The sequence below is a fragment of the Typopeltis vanoorti genome, chromosome 10 (assembly GCF_054136105.1).
Source record: "Typopeltis vanoorti isolate ZY-2024b chromosome 10, IOZ_Tvanoo_1.0, whole genome shotgun sequence".
Lineage (NCBI taxonomy): Eukaryota > Metazoa > Arthropoda > Arachnida > Uropygi > Thelyphonidae > Typopeltis > Typopeltis vanoorti.
The window spans coordinates 19,317,549-19,337,450 of NC_143558.1; the positions used below are offsets into that span (position 1 = coordinate 19,317,549).

Consider the following 19,902-nt stretch of genomic DNA (forward strand, 5'->3'; position numbering starts at 1 on the left):
ATCAGTAAAGCTGTTGAGATATTTATTCAAAATATCTCCTTCTACTCACTGTTATATCTTGAAGCACATTATTATGAACACAATTAGCATCATGTTACAACATCAGATCCAGTTTCCTGCAGTCAGTGTATATCAGTAAAAATTTGATGTCCACTAACTGTATTGTTTTTGTCAGTTAGGGAAAATACAGTCAATATCTAAAACAGGAAATCACCCATTTTAGATATTCCTCAACATTAACCCACTCATCAGCATACCCTTTGCGTGAACATTTTTTCAATTAAAACAGTCGGTCCAATCATATATTGAAATACCTAAGAATGTTTGTAAGAACTTGGAGTGGAAGATAATGATGCCTGCATAGTCAAGCAGCATTGCATTTGCTAATGGTGCAATTCAACCACTTAAAATTATCACATGTTCCCATATTCCCAGAATTAGATCCATATGCATCTTTTTAACTTAAAATTACTGAAAGAATAACTGCAGAATTCCATCTGAGGTATATATCAATTCATGTTATTTATTTTCAGAGTTAGGAGGAGCTGTGCAGCTCTCAGGAGTCCTTCGGATACTGTTAGATCCCGAGAACATGCTTGCAACAGTAAATGTATGTATAAATGTAATTATGAATTTGTATTAGAATTGGTATTAGAACATTTTATGTATACAAGCTGTTTAACATCTATTTGGATATGAATCTGTTGATCTCATTACACATAAAATTACTGCTAATTAAAAATTAGTATTGTCATTATCCACATTCTCAGAATAGAGGCTTTGCATTAAAAAATTCACTTTGTTTCATTTAAAAAAAAAAAAAGTCAGGCATTATACTGAATTTTTCATTCAAGTCTCTTTTCATATCATTATGCAAGAAATTTGGTTAGAAATTTCCTTTATTTAAATTATTATGTAAACTTATATCTTTAAAGAGACTGCTTTACAAAAACTTTATTCTTTTTCTTTCTAATAAGTGTTTTGTCTTTTCTGTATGATAAAAATACTGAGTTTGAGAGTGAGATAACTTTTAAAAGACTCCTGTAACACTGATTCATCTCCATGCACTGAGTTAAAGGAGAGACCAATCAGAAAGTGCTTGCATGAACAATTAACTAATTGACACACAAAAGAACCCTCGCTCAAAGGATTTTTTTTTTTTTTTTTTTAATAATGTGGCACCCACCAAATGTTATTTTGAAATCTATGGTACATTTGTGCCATGAATGGGCTAAGGATTTTTTTGTTCCATTTTTATATATTTTTTGTATTTTTCATTTATTTGTTACATACAAGGCGTGGGGGGGGGGTCTGGAAAGTTCTGATTAACACCTACATAAAAATGATATTAAAACAACTGATATAACCACAAGAAAGAATATACTAATAGAGTTATGAAGGTTACTTGCCTTCTTATATCCTTGTTCTTTCTTGGGGTTATATTAGTTGCTTTAATATCATTTTTGTTCTAGGTGTTTATCAGAACCTCCCCCCCCCTCCCCCCCAGTCTGGAAACCAAACATGAACTTTTTCAAACAACTTCAAGTGGCTGGTACTCTCACACTGGGCGATGAAATTACATCTAAGCAAGAAAAACAAGGCTTACTGGTAGATAATTTCAGAGCAGAACATTATTTGGGTTTATGGTTGATGCTGTTAGGAAGTAAAATTCCATATAGAATATGAATATTAATTTGAGTATAAATAGCTGATTATGCCTACGATTCTATGTTTGATTTTCCAATGAAAAACCTCTGCCAAAATTTCTACCTGCTTGAGTTGTCACTTAAGAAAACACCATACTATTCCAGATGGCTCTTAGAAACCTAATTACTCTTTATATCAGAATGGTTAATCCTATTTCCTGTGTCTGTGACTTCTATGCATTCTTCTCAGCAGTTTGCATATTTTGGAGGATGAAAAACCTAGTCTGAAAGGAGAAACCCCACCTGCATGTGACACCTGCTAACTCACCTTCACTTGAAAATTTCTTTGAAGGTTTTTCTCCTCATAATGGAATTCAGACTACAGAGGCTCCACAGTTAGCTTTGTATTATAGGAAATCAAATATATAAAATAAAAGGTATAAATTAATTTATACCTTTTATTTGGTTTGCATGTATGTGTGTATTAAATCAATTTAATGAATAGAAGCCAAGAGATACCAAAATAGAAAAAATACTATTTATTATTTGAGAGCAGAACTAGTTTCATCTTCTTAGAAAATTTCATTGGGTGCATAACATCGAAACAGAAATACAAAAATATACAATATAAGAGAAATAACAGCTGTAAATTAACTTGCAAACATATTGCTGACATTTGAAGGTGTTCTGGATGCCATAATACTGTTGGGCACATGGGCATGATCTTGTGAACTCCAAAGCTGGATAGCTGAAGAGTAGCAGTCAGATAGGTTATAGCTAATGTTAGTATTAAGATGGACCAGATTGAGGACAATTTCTGTTGATTCCAAAATTCTTCTCTCCAGTTAATTATAGCATATAAAAATGTTTTCTGATTTGCTCCAGATCATTGGATGAATAACAGAATTGTCCTTATTAGGATGAGTAGAACTAAGAACATGATTAGATGGTGCAGTGGCTCTAGTTCTGCCATACGTAATGTTTCTCCCGTGTTCTTCCATATGCAACTCAAGATTTCTCTGTCCAACCAAAATAGGGCTCTTTGTAGTTACACCAAAGACGATAAACTCCTAGATGCTTTAGTTTATCGTGTTTCAGTTTGTGTACCACATAAGGAACTGAGTTTGAAGAGGAGTAAACGAAGTGCAGATTTTAAATTTCTTGAGAATTTTGCTAACTTTGGTGAAACAGAGCTAATATATCGTAGACATAAAGCCTTTTACATTGGTACTATCTTCAGTGACTCTAGTTATGGTGAGTTAAGGAATTTTGCTAACTTTTGTGAAACAGAGCTGATATATCGTAGACATAAAGCCTTTTACATCGGTACTATTCTTCAGTGGCTCTAATTATGGTGAGCAGGTGGATTAAAAAGTAGCTCACAAACAGTCTGTTTAGGATAGCTGTTTTTCTGAAAGGTTGTACAAAGAAACTGTAGTTCTTTGGTGATCTCTTCTTCTTCACTAAGGAGGGAGCAAATACATTTACCCAAGGTAGAAATGATCCCAAGCTTTTGGGGTGGATAATGATGAAATCACACATGAAAGTCTGTAATCATGTTTGTAAAGAAGGAAATAACATTAAAATTTGAGAAAGGAGATAGTCGAGCCTGTTAAACGTTTTAAAACCTGTGCCAAATGTTTACAAAGCTTGTATGTGGGAGAATCAATACCTTCTATGATGAGTCTTACTGGAATGTTTTCCTTATGTATTTTAGGCAAGCCATATAATCTGGGAACGAGAGGATGAAGTGAATGAAGAAATAATCCAAGTTTGATTATTTCTTCATTCACTTCATCTTGAAGTTCGTGAGTTGGATCCATTTTAAGATTTGAGTAGGTGTAACATTTTGTTGTTGTAATCTTTAGTATCTAGGATGACAATCAAGTTTGGTCTGCAGGGAGAATTATAATATCCTTTTTTTTTTTTTTGTAGATTTTTTAATGGTGTTTCAGTTCTGCAACAGATGTCTCTATAGTGACATTATCTGTTGAGGGTTTTGTATTGTTAATTGTGAGGATGGATTCCATATGAAGTAAATTAGTTTTTCAGGTTGAAGTAGTGAACTTGCTTTTCTATTTTTGTGAGTAATAGTTCTTTTGGAATAGATCTTTCCAAACTTCATTACTTACTCAGTACACTTAAACCGAAACATGACAACTTAAAGAATCCAAGAGTTTATTATCTTTGGTGTAACTGCAGTGTCTCCTATACCAATATATAAAAAAGGAGATAAGACGAATTGTTGAACTATAGAGGAATTACATTATTGAACGTTATGCATCTACAGACATAGGACACACCTGGAGGCATAGGGCTAACCACCTTATCCTTGGGATGGGTACGGTTTGGAAGGGATAAGGATAGCTCCATAACAGGCCACTAGGCCTAATACGTAAGAAGAAGAATGTTACACACAAAATTTTATCAAGTATGATATATAAAAGATTAGAATCATATATATATATATATATATATATATATATATATACACACACACACACACACACAGAGTGGGCCAAAAGTCACGAATGGGTTTCAGTATTTAATAACTCCTTTATTTTTGTTTTAAATTTACAATACCATAGCATCATATACAGTATATATAGGAAATAAATTTACACTAGGTGTGAAAAATCAAATCTCTTGTAAATGGCATCCATTTTCTGCTTCGCACAAACGTGCCCTTTCTAAGGCGTTTTTTATTATATCTCTTAGTGTTTCAGGTTCCAGTGCTCTGATTTCACCCCGAATATTGTTCAGCTATTGGAGTGTCTGAGGCTTGTTAACATAAACTTTTTTTTTGAGCTAGCCCCATAGGAAGAAAACAAAAGTCGTCAGATCTGGAGAATGCGATGGCCAGCTTATGTTGCAACCGCAGGAAATTATTCTTCCCTCAAAAATTTGACTGAGCAGGTTGCATTGTGGCCCTTGCTGTGTGAGCTGTTGCTCCGTCCTGTTGGAACCACATGTCATGTTTATCTTGAACTGCTGGGAGTAAGAAATTTTTGATCATAAACTGATATTCATCTCCTGTAACATTGACAGGATTCCCAACGTGGTCTTCGAAAAAGGAAGGTCTGATCACTTCTTCTGATGTCACCCCACACAAGACCGTACACTTAATGGGTGCAATTCCCTTTGGTGAATTGCCCTATGATTTTCCAAACCCCAAATCAGTTTTGTTTGTTAATGAAGCCATTCAAATGAAAATGTGCTTCATCTGACATTATCAGCTTGTGGATTAATTCGGGATCTCTATTTAAAAACTCCTTGCTAATTCTTGAAATCTGTGGGCATGATCTTGTGGCTTCAGCTGTTACACCAAATGGATTTTATACAGAAACAGGTTCAAGGTTTTCAGAATATGCCAGAGTGACATCTGAGAGACTCCAACCTGTCCATACCTCCTTCGAGTTGATGTGCTCTGGTCTTCTTCAACACTTTCCCTTACAACCTAAACTGTCGCTTCATTCCTAACCGAGCATGGTCTGCCTGTTTGTGGAAGGTTGCTTACTGAACCCTATTCCTCAAAACGACCAATCAAACGTCTAATCATTGATTCACTTAAAGAATCTTTCACGCTGTAATGGTGACGATATACTCATTGGGTCAGAATTATTGATCCTTGGTTTTGATAGTAAAATTTCACAACTTGTGTTCGCTGTTTGGTCGTGAATTTTTCCAAGGTTAATCTGCAAGGTCTTCTTTGTAAAATCTGTAAAGAAAAGAAAAATTAATTTTTTAAAAAAAGTTATTAAAACTTCAGACCCCTCCTTGACTTTTGGCCCATCCTGTAGAAACAATAATAGGAGTGTACCAGTGTGGTTTCAGAAATAAATGATCCACAATTGATAATATATTTATGCTATGAAATATATATGAAAAATGTTTAGAATATGATATAGAACTTCATCATTTATATATTGATTTCCAACAAGCAATTGATAAATTAAATAGACAAGAAATGATGATAAAGCAGTAGTTAAAATACAAGGGGAATTAACAGACCCTTTGAAATAAATAAAGCAGTAGTTAAAATACAAGGGGAATTAACAGACCCTTTGAAATAAACTGTGGAGTAAGACTCCACATGAGAGGATTGATTAATAATAAATTAATACAAATACAGCTACACCCCGAGTTACATAAGTAATGTGCTCCATAAACTTTTACATAACTCGAATTTTACATAAGTCGAATTTGTAAATTACATACATACAATAAAATGTTCAATGGCTACTCATACCGCTGTCTTACATTAATTTTTTTTTTGTCATTAATCAGATATTTTTCATTTTTGATTAAAAAAAAATTCAATTATAAAAAAATTTATCAATTGTATTTGAATAATATACATACTGTAAATATGAAAGTATGAAATCGATTTGCCGCATCTGTATCTGCACTTGCTGCCTCACTCGTGATTTCAATGCTGTGCAGGTTTGTACGTTTCTTGAATCGTTCAAACCATCCAGCACTTGCTTTAAATGTACTCTCTGTGTCCATGATGCTGGCCTGCTCTTTTAAATCCTTATATAAGGACATAGCCTTCTCCTAGATAATCAGTGAACTTGACTATCTGCTTCTTTGTCAGATCATCGATCTAGTGAGACAACAATTTCTCCATCTCTGATATCGGGCCCAGCCTCTTCTTGGTAATAATTGTGCCCTTCAACGCTACTGCACCTTTCGTGCTTTCAACAATGCGAACTTTATCCTTCACTATTGTATTCACATCGAAATAGGTAGATTTATTTCCCGAGCTATTGTTGATAGAATTTTCCCACCTTCATATATACAAATTATTTTCAACTTTTCTTCTAAAGTAATTGCAGACCTTTGTTTTTTAGCTTTATTACCACACATTCAGTTTTACGTTTACATTTCATTTTAAGGGTAAAAAAAACAACGAAACTAGCAGTGATAACAAGTGACTGAGCTAACCGTGCAAGGCATCTGTTGCCGTATTGCAATAAGGCTGTCAAAGATGCACCGGCGCAAAGCCGCAAACATGTTCATACGCACTAGTTGATTTATTACGTGACTGTGTATTTACATAAGTCACATGTTACGTAACTCGGGGTGTAACTGTATGTGCATATGCGGACAATATAGCAATAATAAGTCGCAGGAGAAAAGATTTAGAAGAGAAATTTGAATAGCTTAATAGAATCCTAATAGAAGTTGGATTACAATTAATGAATGGAGGATTAAATATATGCAATAAATTTAGTGTGGAAAGACAATAAATAAAAATATTGCAAGATATAAATAGGTAAATACAATTTTGAAGTTGTAGATAGTTTTAAATATTTTGGTTCATTAATAACAACAAATAATGATATATCTGATGAAATTAATAGTAGAATCATGGCTGGAAATAAGTGGAATTATATTTATAAAAAGTTAATGAGTAATAAGATACTTAATCATAATTCTAAATTAAAACTTTATAAAACAATTATAAGACCTGTAGCAACATATGGATGTAAAATGTGGCCATTAACACAAAAAGATATGGACTGAGAATCTTTGAAAGGAAAATATATGAACCAATAAAAGAAGAAACTGATATATGGAGAATTATTATAATGAGAGACCTCCAGGGAGTCAGGGACTTATCGAGGGAGGCCACATACTACACGTATCAACTATCATACTTATTCTTGAATTCATTCACACTGCTTGCACTTGCACCATCCAATGGCAATCCATTCCAATCATGCACCACCCTATGTGAGAGAAATATAGTCTTCACCTCCTTCTTAGTGGCATTCATTCTCAACTTCCAAGGATGCCCTCTTGTCCTTTTCCCACCATCCATAAATTGAAAAATTCCATCATAATTGAAATCCTGTATGACCCTTTCAGAAGTTTGTAAGTCTCAATCATATCATCCTTCTTTCTCCTGTTTGCTTGTGTCTGCAGTCTACAAATTCTCAATCTATCTTCATAATCAGTATTCCACAATCCTGATATCATTTTTAACACTCTCCAATATATCAGAATCACAATGGAAACTAGGAGACCATACCTGCACACAATAGTTTAAGTGAGGTCTTATCAAGGCCTTTTGTAAAGAGGTAAAATGACATCCTTATCTTTACGTGTGGACGTTCATTTCAGCATTGCAATTATCTTTTGAGTTGCATTTCCGAACTTTGCTGCATGGCCCTGAACTTTGACATCCTATCTATTAACACCCCAAGATCCCTAGCCTTATCAGTTTCTTCAAGCATAATTCCACCAATATAATATGACATTGGATATCTAATCATGCCGAAGCGAATTACTTTACATTTACTGATATTGAACTGACATCCATTTCCCCATACCCACAATTCCAGCCTATTCAAATCATTCTGCAAGTACTGCATATCAACAGCATTTCTGATTACTTTACCTATCTTTGCATCATCAGCAAACAGCTGTATGTCGCTTGTCAAATTCTTCCCAGTATCATTAATGTACAGATTGAATAACAGTGGACCTTGTGGAACACCACTGGTTACCTTAAATCCCACAGATTCACATTCCCAGTATGCCACCTTTTGATATCTGTCAGTCAGTCATCCTCTTATCCATGCTAATATGCTATAACCCAAACCCATAGTCTCCAATTTATGCAACAGTCCACCATGCTGTATTCTGTCAAAAACCTTATCAAAATCCGAAAGTATCATGGTGTATCCATTCCCCTTGTCTAGTTCAATGGTAACATTGTTATAGAATGCGAGCAAGTTGCTGAAACATGACCTTCCCTTAGTAAACCCATGTTGCTTATTGCAAAGTAGAAATCCATTCCATTTTTGAATGTGAGCCCTAACCAATTTTTTCAAAATCTTCACCTCCACTCCTGAGATACTAATTGGTCGATAGTTGGATACATCAGTCTTTGTGCAGTGGAATTACCATTCATTCTTTCCATTCCTGTGGTATCATCTCTGTTCTGAGACTCATATTAAACAGCCTGGTATAAGGAATAGCCAGTTCAGCTGAACACTCTTTTAGCACACGTGCTGATTTCCCATCAGTCCCTATTGCTGAAAGAATTCAGCAATAGGGACTGATGGAATGATGTTTCAGTGTTCTCAGATCTCATACTTTGATCCTCCAAGGCCCTCATTACTGCATTCCTACATTAAATGCTGTTTTGCTAATCTTTCCTCTCATTCTATTTAGGTGACCATACTGTTGAAATTAGTTTTGCTCATGCATTTCGGAACTAACAATGTCTAGTTTGTAATATTTTCATTAAGTATGATTCTGCCTGCCATGATGCCATCTGTGGTCTCCAATCTTTGATCATCTGTTTTATTTCTAACCCAGCTCTCAGATCCCTAAAAGATTGGTTTAAACATATACAGCTACTAATGTCTCTCTTTTATAACTATTTTTTACACTATAAAACCACAAACAAAGATGTTAAAAGAAACTGTTTTTATTTCGACTAGTTTTATGAAAAACTTTGTTTCACTTTATCAGGAAATAACATGAATAAACTAAAAACTTGAAAGCAAGTAATAACATTTCTAATAAAAAATATTTGAAAACATTTGAACAAGGAAAATTGTTCACTAGTTGGCTGCTGGCTGCTGCTTTGTGACTCGCTATATGCTATTGGTAAATGCAAGTGTGTCGTGATGGATTAAGGAATACCAGACTAAAATCATCCCTTGATTTTTGTTAAACTATAGAGAATGCTTCATCATTTCAGCTGATTCTTTGAATTCTTTTTAAGGTTACATAGTGGTCAGCATTCATAGTGAATAATTTATGGAGACGCAGCACATGTGTTAGAAAAATTACTTTACTTAACATTAAACAAGTAACAATTGATGTTTTGACCTCTGTATTGAGGTCATCATCAGGAAAACATACATATATAACAGATACAAGCTACATGATGCTGCTTGTAAATGTTTGTGAATCGTTTATCCTAGCCTGACCTCTGGTGATAAAAAAAAAAAAAAAAAAAAAAAAAAAAAAAAAAAACATTAAACAATTTCTATAGTCCTCTCAAATTGAGATTTTCTTCTGTCTGGGTTGATGCTATTAGTTAAAACTGGGTTGTTCTGGTTACTATACAAGTTGAAGATGGGTCCTCCACATTCTTGAAATAATTAGTCCACTGTTTTTGTTCATATTTGGATGATTCTGGAGCTTGTGAAATGCTGAAACATCATCCTAATCTGAACCAAAATGATGGATTAATTATTCCAAGAATGTGGAGGACCCATCTTCAACCCATATAGCAACCAGAACCCCAGACAGAAGAAAATCTCAATATGAGAGAACTTTAGAAATTGTTTACTGTAGTTCCATTTTTTACCACCAGAGGTCAGGATAGGATAAATGATTAACAAACATTTAGATTCATCTTACTTTTGTATAGTGCAGTATCATGTAGCTTGTATCTGTTACATATGCATGTTTTCCTGATGATGACCTCAATGCAGAAGTCAAAATGTCAATTGTTACTTGCTTAATGTTACCTAATTATTCTAAGTGTGTTAACATAAATTCTTCACTCTGATCCTTTGAATGCTTTTGAGTAAACACAGTAATCAATGTGGAGCAGTTTGCCATTCTACTTGTTGTTTTGTTTCCATTGTATGTGCTGCCAGCCTGATTTGTGCTTTCTTTCATTCTAAATCTCTCTGAAGTGTTCCATAACTCTGACCTATCTAAACCGCATTTGCGACTGATCTTGTAGACACTTAGTTTTTTTAAGTGTTGGATGTGGAGGTTTAGGAGGTTTTAGGTGTTCAGAGATTCAGTTTTACTAAGTTTGCTTTTTTCCACATTTAATTTAACATCTTCATTAAATATTGTATCTAAATAGCTGAAATCTTTTGCTTGTTCTTTAGGTTTTCCATTCAGGATTCAGCCAGTGCTTTCAGTGTTCCTGTCTGTCTTCATAGTCTTTATCTTCTTATGGATATTTTCACACCTGATTTGTTGCAGCAGGTATTAAATTTAGTTAAGGAATCCTATGGACTTGAATATAACATCATCTGCATAATGAGCTGAATGAATTTCTCCAATTTAATATCAGATATATGCCACTTTCCTTCATAATGTAATCCATATAAATGATGAATAATGTGCACCTTTGTCAGAACAAATTATTTTACATCGAACTGTCTTCCTTTTTTTTCAATTCTAACTAACAAATCAGATGTATACTACAAATTGCTCAATATACCATCCTGTTTACACCATACAGTTGTAGCATTTTGAACATCTCTTTCTTGGCACTTTCTTTATGACTTTTCCAGACCTACAGAACTTAACAGATCTTGTAATTCCTGTTATTTCTGAACTCTTTGTCTTGTCTATTAAAGCAAATATCACTGTTTGATCTGAATGATCTGAACCAAGGCCATTGTTTCCATCCGTGTTTTTTTTTTTTTTTTTTTTTTTTTTTTTTTTTTTTTTTTTTTTTTGTAACTAGTTCAAGCATGCTTGCATAATTCTTACCTAGAACACTCAGTAGGAAATTCCTCTGTACATATCACATTAAAACCAGATTATCAGATTAAAACCTATTTTATCATCATAGTTACATTCTTGATATGTGGCTGCAAATGATGTGCAGGATACTATGGCAAAATACCTGAAATATAGTTTTATTTCATGTATTATTGCCATAATACATGAAAAGTTTACATTATTAGTAACTTTCAACAATTTTCTTCCAAATCAGTCTGTTATTTAGGACTTGAATAGTGGCATCTTGTATATTTCAGTCTTCTGAGGCACTTCTGCATCAAACCATGTATCTTGGTTTTCCTCTGGGTCTTTTTTCCCCTTCCATCATGACATCAAACACTAGTTTTTGCAAATCTTTCCTTTGCCATTCTGTTTAAGTAGCCATACTTACTGAGATTAGCTCTGCTTACATATTCTTGAATGCTAACAGTGATTATTTCTTTTCTAATATCTTTATTTATAATATGATTGTCGTTGATTCTATCTGTTCACTCTCCCAATTTTTCTCAGAACATATCTGTAGTTTCTGGTCTTTAATCAACTGTTTTTAGTTCCAACTCAGATTTATTAGTTAAAACTGGCTTGAACCTTGCTATATACTGTTACTTTAATGTCCTGACTAATTTCTCTCTTATCCCTAGCCATACCAGCTTTGCTAATTCTGTTGCTTATTTTGATATTTAATTTGCCTTCACTAAAATTATGCCTAAATATCTGAAATGCTCTACTTGTTCTATAGATTCTCTTGAGAATGCAGTAATGTTCTTGTTTGTTTTCATAGTTTTGGTCTTTTTGTTGCTGATTTTCATGCCGTATTTGTTACAGCATTTATTCAGTTAAGAATCTTGCAAGCTTTTAATAGATTTAAGTATATAACATCAGCTACATAACATAAACTCAGATTAAAACTTAGTTTTGATATCAGGCTTAATTCATTTTCCTTCATAATGTGATTCATATAGATGATGAACAATAACAACAGTGGAGATAGTGTGTTACACTGTTGTCACACACTTAATTTGACATCCAACCATTTTTCCTGCACTTCTTTCAATTCTTACAACTTAATTATAGACTGTGTATTGCTCAGTCCCATTTACACCCATACAGTTGAATTTTTTTTTTGAACAAGGTTTTCTCTTGAAATCTTGTCATATGCCTTTTCTAGATCGTTATATTCCCATGTTTTTTTATGGGAATATAAGGATCTCTGTCATGAAGTGAAAATTTGATCCTGACGATCCCTGTTTGACTTGAACCCAGCTTGTTCTTGAAGTTTCTCTTTGATAAGTTTTTTTAACTTCTTCCTCAGTGTGCCTGCATAATTCTTACCATACACTCAGTAGGAAAATTTGCTTGTAATAGTTATTTGATTTTGTCTTTTTTTATAGATTGGCACTAAGAGAGCTTGACTCCAGATGATGGAGTCAAGCTCTTAGTGCAGAATTTTCTCTTAATGAATTATTCAATGCAGCCACTATAAAACATTTATATCTCCATACGTCATAATTTCTTGTCAAATGTCATCTACTCCACCTGCCTTCCCACATTACACATTTTTGATGGCTTTTTCTTCCTCTGGTATTGTACTCCTGATTGCCATTTCCTGGTGAATATTTCTACCACGCTTCTGTGACTTCTTGTTTCTTTTAAGTCTCAAAATAATTACTCTAGAATATCTTAATCTTCAGTTTTCATGTCACCTTTATCATTTCAGATTCCTTTTATAGTACTCTTTCCTCCAGAACATTTCACCTTCCTGATATTTATCTTCTATATTCTTACCAGTCTTTGCATGACTTTTCTTTAACTACTTTTTTACACGTATCTTAACTCTTACATTTTTCTCTGTACTCTTTTTAGGGCATTTACTAACTTATATGCTAAGGAATTTTTTTTCAGGACTGTCTCTTTCACTTCTTGCATTCGCTATGGAGTTCTGATTTTTCTATCCTTGCAGATAACTTTACCACATTTCTTTCTGGCTGAATCAATCAATGTTTTCTTCAGGGTCTGCCACTGCAGCCACAGTGTTTGATAATTATTTTTAAACCCCTTTATTTTTCTTCCAGTAATATTTGTTTTCTTAAATATACAGCCCACTTCTGAAAGCTGCTCAGCTTTGATCCTTTTTAAAACTTGTTTATATGTTTTTCTTTTTAATATGATATTTCAGTTTATTTGCTCAAAACTAAATGGTGATCACCTCTTATTTCAGATCCCCTGTATACTCTTGTGTTCTGAACCAGCATGAAGATATTGTCTGTTCACAATAACCAATTCAGTGAGACTTTTCTTATTCCTTGTGTTTCACCACATAAATTTGTTCACATCTTTATATTGGAACGTGGTGGTAGTAATGACTAGTTTATGTGCTGCACAGAAATCCAGCAGGTACCTACCATTATTATTAGATTTGTTCTTTTCTCCACATTTTCCCAATGCATCTCTGTATGTCTGATGTTTATTTCCTGCTATGCTGTTCAGGTCTCAAGCAATCTTTATATATCAGCTGCCTTTTTAGTAGCTATCTCTTCAATCAGACACAAATAAGTTGCAGTATCCAATATTCCCATTTTTATTCAAGATTATCTTCACGTTTGGTGTTGAAGACTATAGCTGTTTCTTTCCTCCTGTCTTCCTTTTCCTAATCATCATTGCCTGGATATATAGTATCTTGTAGTTTTAATTTAGAAGAATCTTACTTGTTTTTGGCATCTTTTGTTTCAGTAATACTCATGATATCAACATGCTACTGCTCTTTTTGCCAGTTTCATTTGCCAGTACCACTTCCTACATTTATAATGGCTATCTTGAATTGTGCTGATGTCAAGTTAGAATTTGTTCCCATAGCTGAATTTTTTCAGTTTTCTCTATGATTCCTTGACAAAAACAATAGGGGCTTATTTACGAAGCCACAAATTGGATGTTTGATTAATTTTATTAATCAGTTAATTAAATAGCAAAATAAATAGTCGAGTATTCTCAAACAACATTTTATTTTTACTTTATTTTGACATATGACTTGCAAGTCAGTCATCACAATTCTTATAAAAATCAGAAATACCATTAAAAATTTAACTTGAACGATTTTCATTTGTTTCGTTGTCAACTGTAATACAAATAAAACTAATTTATTTGCTTATTTCACAACATGGATTAGTTTAATGTAATTATATATTTGAACCTTTTACATGATGAAATGGCTTTTTAATACTGTTATTTTAGAAACAGTTATCATGCAAAGATGAATCAGAGACCAGATTATGTTATTGGGATGACATTGTGAAACTTTGTTTGGCTCCATTGTGGCTAGTATTGACCATTTTCTGTTGTTTTTTAAAAAAAATTTATTTGTCTTTCCTGTTGAATTATTTTTATGAATAATTTATATAAATTCACCCTTCATTATGGCAATAAATGAAAGGAAATGCAAACTACATTTTTTTAATTTTGTGACACAGCGTAAAACTGTGAAGAAAAGAATTCCATTGTGTTGTGATCAACTAAAAACAATAGACTTGCTTTCCAAAACAAATGACTCAAGCAATTCAAGTTATGTTAAGATGATCTATAATGTATAAAAAATATCCTGGACTGCTGAATTTTAGATTACAGCAAGATTTTCAAGGCCCTTTCAAAGTGGGGACATTTAGCATTCAAGACACATAATTTTGACCAAAAAAATGCTGTGAAATAGACTTGGCCAGAAACCACTGGAAACTCATCTCTAGTTCCAAAGAAAGATGTATTCTAAAATGTTGAACATCTGAAGTACCTTTTTAATATAGCCTATAAGGCTAAACTCAAATTTAGTTTTATAAAAGTCAAATTATTGCACTTAAATTGAATTTGGTTGTTTTAAAACAACAAAACAACCAAGGAGTCTAACAGTTTTAAATGAACTGTTACCAAAATATGAAACCTAAAGTAGTTGTGTTAGTTATTGTTGATGTTAAACAAAAATAAGTTAAGGAAATCAAAGACTTCAGTAGTCAGTCTTCTTCTAGATACTTCAACAGAAATCAGAAGCAGCAGACTGTTTACATAATTCCTCCAAAACTTAGCTATATACATGTATTTTGACACACACACACCTTTTACCAGAATTCATAATATGGGCAAGTAAAATTTTTTCTTCTGACCAGTAGATTTAAGTGGTATTTCTGGAGATGATAGGTATCCATATGTTCTGATGCTGCTCCTTGTGTAAACTCAAAAGTTACTGGTTTTTTCATCAATTTTAAGGTGTAGGGTGATGACAGTTTTGAGGTAATGAGTTTTCTTCCACTTATTGCATGAAGAGTTTTGAACAGTATGCTAGTCTGTTTTTACCATATTGATTCATAATTGTTTTTCTTTTATAATTTCCTGTAATGTAAGGAAATGCTAATGTTTTGTTTTCTGTTTATCTGCCTGTTGATAATAAACTTTATATTTTTGTAGTTATATCCATTACTGATAAAATTATTTAAGATGTATTGTAATTCATTTTGGAGTATGATGCAATTTGGACAAATGCCATTTAGTTCTGTTTTAGTGGGACTCTTTTCAGACTTCATCTTTTAATACGTCCTTACTAAATAAATTCAAGCCTCTTAAGTCTTATTTTTGAAATTTTTGGAAATCCTGCAGTTAGATTGTAGAATTCAGGTCCACTTTTATCCAGTGCTTTAACCACATTTTCATGAGATCCATTTTAATGTGCAATGATAGCAATCATTTTTCTGTGTCATAGAGGTAGCTGTGTTTTATGTGCTCTTTTTCTAGTGTAAAATCATTTTAGGAAGGTTATATTTTCTTGACATTGTTTTGTCACTGCCATGTTGTCCTGTAAGAGAGACACATGCACAAAGCAATTTTGTAAAACCTAGTTACATATGCTTCATTACTGCAATTACTTTGAAATTGTCACAGATATTCCAATATTAGTCCTTATACTTTATCATTTTGATCAACTTAAAGATAATTTCAAAGTGTGCTTCATATTTATAACATATGCAAGAGGTACAGAAAGTTTCCTAATATGCAATGAATGTGCTTGTTTTAAGAACCCACAAACAAACACTAAGCTTTAGGTTCATGAACTTCATTCATATCTCCAAAAAATAAAATAAATAAAGTATCTCTATCATGACAGTAATAACTTCTTTGTCTCAAAACGTAAAGTTAGAATTTACTAAAATAAATAGAGCCAAAAGGCTTCATTTTGGCGATGCAAAATTATATAAATCAAGTGGATATTAAATCTACTTGATTTATATAATTAGCATTATTTCAAGCGAATGCAGAAACTATGAAAGTGTCGTACGAAATTTGACCAGAGAGCTTACGGGAATTCAGCTTCAAAATAATGCTGTATTTAATATCCACTTGATTTATATAATAATGTTAGAATTTCTATTTCAAGACATGATTCAAGTAGTGGATTACTGTTTGGATAAATTCAAATCCTTAAATGATTATTTACTTTAGTTCAATCAAGATGAGATTTGCCTCCAACTTTAAAATTATGATTATGGAAGTTTTTTCATTTGGCTATGCTACAAATTATATATATTGGGTTTTATCCTTTATCCAAGTGTAAGCAAACAAAGTTCGCACCTGAAGTACTTAAAATTATGATGTATCCTTCCTAGAAGCAGGAAGTTCATCTGTTACTACTGCAGTGTCTTACACTGATAGAATTATCTAAAGAATGTAACACAAGGGCTTATGACAGAGTTTAAGCTTAGATACAAATATTTACTTTTCATTGAAATTCATATATATATTTGTTAGATGGAAGTAATTTCTTATATGATCTTTTGGTTCTCTCCAACTCAGCTACACTCCAAAAACTATAAGCATGCCTTTTCCTTGAATCCACAGCCATATTAACTTTAGAAGATATGCAGTAATAAAGAGGAGCTAACTTTTTAACTTTAGTCACCCAGAAGTAACATATTTCAGCTACTTAGGCACAAGTTTTAATGAAAAAGCAAATTAAATATGGAACATGGTAATAATATTAATAAACAAAACTGGTATGGTGAGGAACCATTTGACTAAATTTATAATGAAATAAGAGAGAAATTAACCAAAATGCTGAACTGGCTGTTACAGGAGAGTATTCAAACCAGTTTTAATGTATGGATAAAATAGTTGGGTTAGAAATAAAAACAGCTGATTGATTGATCAAAGACTGGAGCAAACAAAATGCATCAGTAGTGGAATCATGTTAAAAAATGAAGATATTGGAAAGGAACTAGATATCATTAGTATTGAAGAGTGTGAACAGAGTTAATCTAAGATGGCACTGTATAGTCATTTGCTGTCCAAACTCCAATAACCACCTGACCTCTTCAACTGTCAATTTTCTGAATCAAAATACCCTAATAACAAAATCATCCTTCTTTGGGGACTTCAATGTCCAAAATTCAAATTGACTTGCTTTCTTGATTTGCACAGATCAAGCCTACAGGTATTTGCCATTAGCAATGACCTAATCCAGGTAGTCAACCTCCAGACCAGAATACCAGGCAACCCCCCACTATCTTGCCAACACACTTGACCTCTTTTTAACAGACAGAAGTAATACACCTATCCTGTATTACTTCTTCTGTCTATCCTATTCAGTCAGCATTTACCCTGTAGTATGGAAACAGGCCATTCCATATATAAAATAAATAAGACAAGTTACAGGTGTATTGAATGCAGTATCCCTGTCCTTCTCTGGCCCACCCTGGAGTATATGTTTACATTGCATCTATAACTTGCCTTATATATGTTAAACTGGGTGCATGGTTCCTATCCAAAAAAAGGAACATAAACGGCACAATAAATATAACTATTGTACATCTGGCCTTTCTGATCATGCCCTGAATTCTCTACATAGAATTGACTGGAAAGGCACCTGTTCATTACATCATACTAAAACAGGATATGATCAAATTTAAGGAGACCTGTGAAATTGTAATCAACTACAAAAACCTTAACAATAATGATTGTTTAAAAATCCCACACACATGTGTGTGGTGTATACACCTTAATGTGAAGGTCGAAACACTTGGATTATACACCTCCACATCAAAAATTAGAATAATCAAAGAAAATGTGTTGAATGATTTGCAATTATATTTTATTACATAGAAAATAATTATTGCCAAATATGAATTAGCATCATCTAAATCTACATACTTTATACATTATATAAACACATGAAAATGTGACATAAATTATAAGAAAACTGTTATTTGAAAACATTCACAAAATTAGAATAATTTTTAACACGGTTCAAAATATTAGAATATTCCAAATTTTTGCAATCGATTTTGAGGAGAACATAGAAATAGCCTATATTTTAGTAGCTGCGGGACTGACTCGTGTATGAGGAAATTTTGCACATGGATTTCATTTAATCATTTGCTAAACAGGTTGAACCAGTGACATATCAGAAGCTAAGACGTTTCATATGGTGTCTCTACACAAAGAAGGCCAAATTCAATAGTTTATAGCTAAGGAATTGAAATGTTCTCAAGCAAGCATGAGTAGAGTATTGAGACAGTATTCTAATAACGAGTTTTTAAAATAATCACTGCAGTAACAGTTAAAAGGTAATAACTACATCAAGAGATGAGAGAAGATTGAAGAAAAACTGCTTCAGAAGTGTGAGGTATTTTCAGAGGAGAAGGAAAGAACTAGGTGTGAATGTCTCTAAATCTTCAACGTTGAGACGACTTCACAAATTGGTTTTAAATAACGTGTGCATAAGATGAAGCCGCTTGTGACTTCCAAGCAAAAGGCAGCTCGAGTGCAATGATGTAAGCAAAGAAAGAAGCATTTGATAAAGAATGCATGAAATGTTGGGTGAAATTTGCAACCTCTGTCATAGTATGGGCTTGTATGACTGCAGAGGGTCCAGGTATGATGTGTATTATGTACGAAAGAGTCAATTCCAAAGTGTACCAAGAAATTCTTGAGCACTTAGTTATCGGCATCGAAAGATTTACGTTATGGTGATTTCCTTTTTCAGCAAGATTCAGTTTGTCACACTTCCAAGACCTACTTGATAGCTCAAAGAAAGACAAACCATTGTAATTATTGGCTGACAAACTCACCAGATTTAAATCCTATTGAGAATTTGTGGGAATTAGGAAGAAACGTTTTTAAGAAGTTGCCCCAAGAGACAAAAATGAACTTGTTTCTAGTCTGCAGACCATATGGGCATATTTTGACAAACAAAAAAGACTGTGAACTGCTAGTGAATAATATACCCAACTGTTTACGGACAGGCATAACAGCTAAGGGAGATGCAACAGAGTACTAATTATCATGTTGTTTCCCTTTGTAATTTTTGTGCATTTATTTTCGCATTATTCTAATATTTTGAACTATGTTGAAAATTATTCTAATTTTATGAATGTTTTCAAATAAAAGTTTTCTTTTATGTAAAGAAAACTGTTATTTGAAACAGTTTTACATGGTTATATAATCTACAAAGTATGTAGATTTAGATGATGCTAATTCATATTTGATAATAATCATTTTCTATGCAATAAATTAGAATTGCAAATCATTCGGCGCATTTTCTTTGATTATTCTAATTTTTTGATTCGGAGGTGTAGTTGCATAATACTATTGCATGGTGTAGCTAAATTTGGATTTTGCATTCCTAGAGCAGGATTTCTTGATTATATAACCTGTGTCCCACTCCCAGTATACTTGCATGCTGTCATAATATTGATATTCAAGATGTGATATGTGTAATTCCTGAATT

General features: G+C 33.0%; 1 protein-coding gene across 3 annotated transcripts in view; it reads left to right on the plus strand.

Annotated features, from left to right (window-relative positions):
- flfl (serine/threonine-protein phosphatase 4 regulatory subunit 3 flfl) overlaps positions 1–19,902 on the plus strand; it is a 229,579-nt gene that overhangs the window by 168,821 nt on the left and 40,856 nt on the right. For all 3 annotated transcript variants that reach the window (XM_090399682.1, XM_090399684.1, XM_090399683.1), the window contains one exon: positions 534–610. In XM_090399682.1, the coding sequence (XP_090255808.1) occupies positions 534–610 (77 nt within the window). The remainder of the gene's footprint in view (positions 1–533; positions 611–19,902) is intronic.